This window comes from Ctenocephalides felis, unplaced genomic scaffold, assembly GCF_003426905.1.
Source record: "Ctenocephalides felis isolate EL2017-DRISC unplaced genomic scaffold, ASM342690v1 CF-g0.4_SCAFFOLD_02831, whole genome shotgun sequence".
Lineage (NCBI taxonomy): Eukaryota > Metazoa > Arthropoda > Insecta > Siphonaptera > Pulicidae > Ctenocephalides > Ctenocephalides felis.
The window spans coordinates 17,607-27,426 of NW_020538985.1; the positions used below are offsets into that span (position 1 = coordinate 17,607).

General features: G+C 28.0%; 2 protein-coding genes across 2 annotated transcripts; both read left to right on the plus strand.

Moving 5' to 3' along the window:
• The first annotated feature begins 3,988 nt into the window (after positions 1 to 3,988).
• LOC113381348 (zinc finger protein Gfi-1b-like) lies at positions 3,989 to 4,632 on the plus strand. The gene is made up of 3 exons (XM_026620292.1): positions 3,989 to 4,073; positions 4,151 to 4,392; positions 4,513 to 4,632. Exons 1-3 carry the CDS (start codon positions 3,989 to 3,991, stop codon positions 4,630 to 4,632), a joined length of 447 nt encoding a protein of 148 aa, XP_026476077.1.
• A 117-nt stretch (positions 4,633 to 4,749) lies between these two features.
• Positions 4,750 to 6,477, plus strand: LOC113381349 (zinc finger protein 664-like). The gene is made up of 3 exons (XM_026620293.1): positions 4,750 to 4,831; positions 4,900 to 5,041; positions 6,268 to 6,477. Exons 1-3 carry the CDS (start codon positions 4,773 to 4,775, stop codon positions 6,475 to 6,477), a joined length of 411 nt encoding a protein of 136 aa, XP_026476078.1. The 5' UTR covers positions 4,750 to 4,772.
• Positions 6,478 to 9,820: the final 3,343 nt, after the last annotated feature.

Here is a 9,820-nt window from a genome sequence, read left to right on the forward strand (position 1 = left end):
TACTGTTCGTGATTTTTGTTGATCTTTGTTGTTGGTACACCTACATTCTTGACATTTTCATGAAATCTTCTTTCTCTTTCGTTTGACCGTACAATGAGCAAGGTCACAAACTTCAAAAAGGCTGCGGTAATCCGCGTGTGCAAGAAACATGACTCGAACTGTCAAAATGTTGAAATAAAAATTAAAATTTTATTAAAATAAATAACTAGATTGTTATGTAATAAATACTTTTTGCAATTAAAAAGAATATTGACTATAATATAATATTGTCGATGGGTTTTATAAATATTATAAGTTCATTAAATATTTTGCACCTGTCAGTTGTAAGTTGTCAATACTGATTTGGCATTTCTATTTGTTGACAAACGTTTAGTGAAAATAATAATACTTCATTAAATTATAATCCAAAATATAAAATATAATCCAAACAAATGTTTATTTTATTGTGTTTAAAGAAAAATAATATATTTAAACAAATCTAACAGCAATGAGTCTCTCGAAATTAAAAATCAGCTTTTTATTTAACGATTTGACATCACAAACTTAGGCAGCTTTTAACCAACAATATTTATAAACTAAACGCACATAATACTTATGTTTTAATATTTGTATAAACTTATTCAACATAACGAATATACAATATAATTTATATAAAATCTGTCGCATTTGTATGTGCGAGGCAAATAATATGAAAAAGATCTTTGGGCCCATAGAAAATATATCAAAAATACTTATGTTTTATTCATCTATAAATGTATGTATTCTAAAATTGTGATTTTTACTTTTGTTTCTACTGATTTTTAACTTCCCGAAGGAGAAGTTTATGTTTTCATCAAAAAATCCGATTCGCTAATTTTATGTTTTCTCGACGTTTGAAGCCATTCTGAATCGAATGAGACCAAATTTGGAAAAAGTATGTGTGTGTGTGTGTGTGTGTATGTGTGTGAACAGATTTTTCGCCGTAAATCGACGTTTTCTCCAAAACGGATGGACCGATTTTAAAAATTTGAAAGCCGATCGATGTATCTCGATGAGGAGTATCTCTTCCGAGTTTTGTGCGGCGATCGGCCGGGCCGTTTCTTTGTAAATTGCAGAAAAGTGAAAAATTTTTCGTCCACGTTTTAGCCCGCAATTCTGAATCGATTCTGAAAATTCAAAAACCATTCGATAGATATTGGTTGGGAATCGTGCTGATTAGTTTTGGGTAAAGATCGGCCGGGCCGTTTCTTGTAATAAAGTTTTAAAAAAAAAATTTCGACGATTTTTATGATTTTTTTTTTTGACGGTAGATACCATAGTTTTCTAGGTCATACTAAAATATTACGGCCCTACGACAACTCGTTTAGCTTTAAAAATTCGTCAAAGTTTGCAAAAATTGGTATCGTTATTTTGACATTTGTCAAAATGAGATCTTTGATCGACGTTTTCTCAAATATACCGATTTCAGAAATTTAAAAGCCATTTGATTTAAAAAAATTGAACAACCCAGATAAAGAAACAAAATTTAGATCCTTGTGTTGTAACAAACTTTTATCTTTCATCAAAAATAATAATTCAAAATTTAGTTCCCTTCCTTTACATTCAGAAATTGTTAGAGATTTAAAAATTTGCAAAAAGTTTTTGAGGGATAATCCAGATATCTTAGTTACCAGAGCTGATAAGGGCAATCTTACTGTGGTTTTGGATAGGTCGGATTATTTTTCAAAAACTTATGCTTTATTAAACAACGAAACCTTTTATAAACCTTTAACTAACGACCCCACCGATCATTTAAACAGACAAACGCACAAACTCATTGGCAATTTAATCACAAAAAAACAAATCTTCAAATCATTAGGTTTTTCTTTAAAAGTTTTTCATACCAGTTTTCCCAAGTTGTATTGTCTTCCTAAAATTCACAAACCTAATTTACCTCTCAGACCTATAGTTTCCGACTTGAATTCTCCCTTAAGTAAACTCTCCAAACATATCAGCTCCATTCTCTCTAAGGTTACTGTTTTATCTAAATTTAATGTTTCCAATTCTTTTGATTTAGTAAAAATTTAAAGAATTTTACAATTCCTTCCAATTCTTCCTTTGTTAGTTTTGATGTCATTTCCCTTTTCACGAACATTCCTTGGGATTTGGCTTTGGAAGCTGTTTCTGCCCGCTGGAATGATATCCAACCACACACTTCGATTGACTTGGTTTGGTTTAAAACGATTTTAAATTTCATTTTTGTTAACACGTACTTTTGTTTTGATGATCAATTTTATTCGCAGATTTTTGGTTTACCCATGGGGTCTAGTATTAGCCCCCCTGTGGCTGATTTAACACTACAAATTTTAGAAAATTTTGTTTTATCTAATCTTTCTGTTCCACCTCACCTTTATTATAGATATGTTGATGACGTTCTGTTGTGCCTTGATGATTCTCAGATTGTAGACACATTAGACTCTTTTAATTCTTTTAACAAACATTTGCAGTTTACCTGTGAGATTGAGTCGGATGACTCTATTAGTTTTTTAGACCTAAGAATTACTAAAAATAAAGTTAACAATTCTGTCCTGACTGATTGGTATCAGAAACCAACGTGGTCAGGAAGATATTTAAATTATTTGTCTTTTCATTCGCGTTCCATTAAAATTTCTGTCATTATCTCTCTTATAGACAGGGCTATTTTACTAAGTAACAGTATGTTTTGGGAAAAAAATTTGACTCTTATTCGTTCCGTCCTCAAAGACAATAGTTACCCTTCGCACTTGGTCAACAACATCATTAATAATAGATTAATTTGTTTACAAACGAATTCTAATAATTCATTTTCACCTTCTTGTTCAAATTCAATAGCTTCCTCTTCCGCCCAATACAAAGGAACTATCTGTTTACCTTTTTTAAGCAATTTTTTCATATTTTTTAAAAAGTTATTTTCTTCAGAAGGATTCCGATTAGTTTTTAGTTTTGATAGTACTTTAATTGCCTTTTTTCGATTCTTAAGTCTAGAACCCCGTCTGATAGGGTCACCGATTCTGTTTACAGGTTGGATTGCAATGATTGCAATATGTGTTATATTGGAGAAAGTTCCCAGTATATTTATAAGAGAGTTAATCAACATATTTATAATTCAAAAAATCCAAACCAATTCAAAACGATGTTTTCAGATCATATGCTCAATCTCAATCACACTTTTAACACTTTACATCCTGTTATTCTTTATATCGAAAAAATAGTGACCTTAGAAAATTTGCTGAATCCTTTTTTATTTCATTAAATTCCTCCTCTTGTGTTAACAAACGCAATTCATCCCACCTTTTACATGATAGTTACCAGATAGTTATTGATTTTATTAAAAAACAAAAAATTAATTTGCTTATTTTTTTATATTAATTTTTTTACAATTTTGTTTTTTTTGTTCTAACTTTTACTTGGTTTGCTTTTTCCTTTTGATCAATCCCAGTTCAACCTCTGTGTTCGATGCGTTTTCGTGCCTCGTAGAATTTGTTCTTGATGCGTCCCCTCCCATTCCTATCAATACGCCTATTGAAATAATTCAGTCCAGTCTAGATGCTCGGTATGGGCGTGCTTCTAGCTTCACAATGATGTATTTCATAACTTTTAGTCAAATTAGTTTTCAAATCTTTTAGTTATTCATAATTTTTTCTAAAAAATGTTTTTTTCTCTAATATGTTATTAAGTTTAATTTTTTAAAATAAATTTTTGTTGAGTGTTTTTGTCCTGTGGTGTGTATAATGTTTCTCTATGCTATAATTAATTTTTGTTGTTGTTTATATTAGTTAATAAAATTTTCAAATTGTTGTAGTTGCTGAATGATGACACGCATCTTGTGTCGAAACGTATAAATAAAAGTTTTTATACTTTATACCTTTTTATTTCGACGAATGGGCTGCTAGTTACTTTGAAATATATATATATATATATATATATATATATATATATATATATATCATTGTTATCATAGGCTGTTTGATAGACTAGTTTAGAACAACAAATGGTTATTTACGAAAAACAAGTGTTTGCTTGTGATCTCTGCTGTGAAGGTTTCCTTCATGCTACAAGCCTAGAAAAACATAAAGGTGAATACTTTATATATTGCATGTAATTTACATATACTAATTTATTAAATAACATATTTTTTGTTTTATTTTTTTAGAGTTACATAGTAAAAATGATGCTTATGCGTGCAAGGTTTGTAATTGTTTCTTTTTGAATCAGGAAACACTTTTAGTTCATAAAAATACTCATCATAAAAATATAATGACTCAAGATATTTTATCAGAAATTTCTGATGATGTTAAACCTTTATTAAATGTAATTAAAGAAGAAAAGCATGACAACTCTGTTGATTCATTTTCTCCAGAAAATGGTAAACGAATAAGAGGTCGTCCAAAACAGGTATTTGAAACAACACTTATTTTTTCTTTAATGAATTCACAATATTTAGTTCATTGTTTTGTGAACTTAAATATTTCTTGAACACATAGTTTAAATAATATGTAACAATATTATTTCCAGTCACAAGGGCAAAAAGTTGGTCATCAATGCACAATCTGTATGGAATTTTTTGATAAAAAGCTACAATTAAAGAGACATACTATGTCTGCTCATCGAGATAAGCTTGTAACAGTCGAGTAAAACATCTCATCTTATATTTAATTCAATTTATTTATTTATTTAATTATTTAATTATTAATTAATTATTAATATTGTTTACATTGCACCAATGTTCAGAATGTGAGAAAACATTTTCAAAAGTTGAATTACTGAAGAGGCACATGAAACAACATTCAGTTCAAAATTATTCATGTGATGATTGTCCTAAAACATTTAATAAGTAAGTTAATTGTTTATATTTGATATAAATACTGAATGGTTATGTATACATCTTGTGTATTTTTAAAGATTAGAAAAGTTGACTGAGCATAAAAAATGGCATACTGGTGAAAGATCTTACTTATGCAGCAAATGTGGAAAAGGATATTATAAGCAACCACATTTGGATAAACATATGCTTACACATCTAAAGGATCATTTGGAAAAACCAGTAAGGAAAAAATACCATATTTACGATAATTTATAAATACTACAATTACTAAACTTTTAAATACTGGTGTTGTAATTACCATAATTATAAGTGCACATATGCTTTATTCATTCAAATAATATTTATAAAATAAACTAGCTGTCCCCATTCACGCTTTGCCGTGATTTAGTTTAATTTAAAAGTTGATCCTTGGACTTCAACGAACATTTTAAAAAAGAATCGGGCAAATTGGTTCAGGCGTTGTTGAGCATAAGCTTACCAACACATTTTGTGATTCATTTTTATATATAAGGGTGTTTATTATTTAAGTTTAATATGAAATATATGTACGTGTATCAGTGTACATTTTGTGGTAAAAAGCTAAATCATTCAAATCACTTGCAAGTACATATGAGAACACATCGAGATCGATATGGACAGCCTTTATTGCCACAGCCACCAATCCTAATAAAAGGTAAAATTTTATCACATATTTTCATAATAAGTAATATTCATGTTACTTATCATTTTTCATATTTTTATTCCATATTATATTATTATTTTTCATTACACATTAATTTAGATCATTTAGTAGATTATTTATCAGAATACATTATACATTATTTATTAATAATGTATATATTTATCAATGAATTGTTTTTTAGATTCATAGATAATAATTTATATATAAACTTTATTTAATATCTAAAGCATTTTGGTCTCATTAATATAATTAATTTGTTCTTAGGTAATATTATGTAGTGTTTGTGGTAAAAGTTGCAGTTCAAGAAGTAATTTAGCCGTCCATATGCGGAGACATACTGGTCAAATGACAAATTTTTGCAAAATCTGTGGTAAAGGTTATCCAAGAACTACAGATTTTACATTGCATATGAGGTATAGAAATAATTATGCAAATATATACTTTTTATAAAGTTTATATGAAACAAAAATGTGGTACTCAAATACTATCTTGTTCTGGCTTATATTTACAATATTTGGTCATTAAGTTTCTATTACCAGCAGATTACTACTTTTATTTGTTTGATTATTTAAATACATAAAAACTAATATGCTTGATTAGTAGATTTATGAATTCTTTAAATGCTATGGATTTTACTTTACTACATTTTATCTATAACAATAAGTTGAGAATGTGTAATTATAAATTTAAGTATTTAATTCATTTTTAAATAGTTCTTTATCCTGTTATAGAAAGCCATTTATAGTCATTAATTTTTTTCCAGAAACATACAGGAGAAAAGCCATTTGTGTGCAGTGTTTGTAACAGAGGATTTGCACGATCTGATAAGTTAGCTATACATATGAGGACACATACAGGTGAAAAGCCCTACGCTTGTATGGTTTGTGGTAGAGCATTTGCCCAAAGAAATGATTTAGCATCTCATAAACGGAGAATATGTGTGGACAGAGTCCTGCTGCCAACCAAAATGTGATCATTCAAAGTTCTGCTAACACCCTGGACAAACTGGTTCACAGACAAGTCAGGCCAGAGCTGCTGATTTGGTTTCTGAAGTTGTTCAAGGGTATTTGAAGTATGAATTTCTTTATTATATAATTTTATAAACAATTTTATAAATGATCAATAATTTATTCATATTCATAAGATATGTCATGTATTAATCAATACTATCTACTGGATTCAGCTGTATAATATAACATGAAATAATATGTATTTGAATAGATTAAAAAAAACTTCTTTTATATACTACTATATAATAATTTAATTGATATGAAAATAAATATATATATTTTTTTTATTAATTTTTAGGGTTCCAGAGCTGGCACTTCATCCCCGAACAATTGAATAGCACAAGGAAATGTACATAGTCGAATTGAATATACAGATTATACTACTGCAAACATACTACAAAATTTTTCCAATGGCCATTTTATGCGATAAATATAATTTATTGCAGTTACCACAAAAGTAGATGATAAATCAACTAAATAGAGTAGTGTTAAAATGATACTAGTAAAGTAGTTAAACATTATTAAATTTAAATATTAAAGTGTTAAAGTAATAAGTAAATAAAGTATTTGTATATTAAAAGAAGTTAGTCTTTTTGTAAAAAAGAGTATTTTATTTCTTTCAGGTGTGTTGTAGTTTTAAGGTAGTATGTGGCAGTTGGGGGTGTCCATGTAAATTCTACCAAGGGAACAGTCACAATTATTAATTAAAATGTGACTGTTCTCCTAATACAATATTTTTTGTACTAAATCCATTTTATTCTACCAGGGAAACAGTCACAATTTTTTATTAAAATGTGACTGTTTCCCTAATACATCAAAACTTTTTTGCTGATATGTAAAATAATGGATATAATCGACAACGGCTTCCCAGTAACTGTTGCGATACATGATGATGATATAATATATATTTATATTGTCTGAAAATTAATTGTTTTACCTGAAATAAATAGTGTTTATATTTTTTAAAATTTTATATAGAAAAAAATGTACTGTGATATATTAAATATATATTTATTACATTATATAATTACATTACATTTTATGTTATATTATAAATTAATTATAATATGTATATACTTATATTATTACTATAGCTTATATTATATAAATAATTTATTTATATTTTTGTTTATAACTTTTATTAAAAATAAATATCATCAAACTTATACTTATAATTTTTAACTAATTTATTATAAATAAAATAATTTATTTATAGAAGCTTATTACATATAAATATTTTCGTTCAAGACAAAAATACAACTGAAATAATTAAAAAAAAAAACAATGCGGGTAATAGAAATTTTAACAAATATATTCATTATACTTTATATATTTCTATTCACTAAAAAATATTTCAACACTTATCAAATTATTTATATCAATAATTTATTCTATTTAATAAATAATACACTTATCATTAATAATATAAATTATTTCATTTAAAAACATTTTATTTATATTACTATTTTTTATTTATAATTTATTATTCATTATCATAAATAAAAAAACTACAAGTATTAATTAACCAAAATATTTACAGTACTAAAAATTTTTTCATATTATAATCATTCATTTTTATAACATAAAGAAAATTTACATATTCATTATATTTATTTTACTGATAATGAAAATTATTACGAAGCTAAAAAAGAATATGCCATGGTTCTGTTGTGCCAATCAGCGTAAAAACGCGTATATTTATTAAATATTACCACTGAGGAAGTTTAGAAGTAAAAAGGAAACACCACCAACACATGTAACAAGAACTTGAATTTTATTTAATAATATCAGTTACTTTGTAAACGTAGATTATATGAGATTTTTTTGAGATGTTATCTTCAAGACGCCGCGCAGTGCAAAGAGAGCTAGATCCCTCTCGTCCTCGATCGCTTCGAAGGGCATCGAGAGTCCTCGGAATCTTCGGGTTTTTGTGTGTTGCCTGCGGTCTAGCGTCCTAGGCACAGAGTTGCGAATATATTTTCAAAAATTGGCGCGACAGTTCAAAAACGAAACCGACGAATTATGATGACTGGCCAAGAGAGCATAAGTATGACAATGTAGACTTCACATTCGACAAAATGAAGAAATTCATATGATTAGGGAAAAACACAATAAATCGAAATTTTCTGAAGGCGATGGGTGTCCACCAGACCCTTCTTATGATTTTCTCAAAGATGCTGATCGAGACTACAACCATATTGAACAGGTAATTAGTTTTATCTTTATTAATGTAATTTAGTATTTGACCATGATGTCTCAAATTCAGTATCATTGTATATAGTTGATATCATTGTCTAACTATTTTGTTCCTGGTAATTAAATTAGTACTAAGTATATTTTGTCATTTACTAGATTCACAATAAAACAAATGCAAGTAAAACTAGCTGTAAGTGGATTCTGTCTGTCTTGGCAATTATGGCATCGTGCCTTAAGGCAAATTGCTGGAACTTCCCGTACCGTAACGAAATGTTCGAGGAATACTGAATGTTTTCAAATAGATTATTATAAATATTGTAACATTGTCTAATATTTATAAGAATAATATAAAACTGAATTGCAGAGTTGAAATTAATTGTAAAGTATATTAGAACTATAGTCAAATTAAAATAAAATCTGAATATTTTCGATATACAAAAAACTAAAAAACTAAAAAAAAAAAAAAAAAAACGGAAATTTTTTTTCCAAAATCAATTATTTTGTTAAGACAAGCAGAAAGTTCTTTGAATCATTTAAATCGGACGCTTAGTTCTCTCAAAAACTGCCATTTTTAACATATTTAGCTCCGTATCTTCGAAATGGCTGGGCCTGCCTTTGCCAAAAAAAATAAACACTTTTCCCAATCATTACTAATTGCATATTTTTACATCATTCAAATCGGATACTCCGTTCTCTCAAAAATTCGATTTTTATTTTCTGCACTCTTTGCTCCGTATCTCCGATACGGCTGGACCTGCCTTTGCCAAAAACTAATCAGCTCTTTTCCCTATCAATAGGAATCGAATGTTTTTTGAACCATTCAAATCGGTTGATCCGTGCGCCCGAAAACGTGACTGGAAATTAGTATCCATACATACATACACACACACACACACACACACACACATCCATTTTTTCTGAGGTATGCCAAAACGTCAGAAACCTTCAAAACGTCGAGAAATGTAAAAATTTTCAATTCCGATTTTCGGCCCATTACAATAACTTACCCTACGGGAGGTTAATAAATTGCAGGATAATTGAATTTATCGAAAATAAATTATTACAAATTTCAATTGATAACAATAAAGGCCATGAAAATTGTAAGATTTT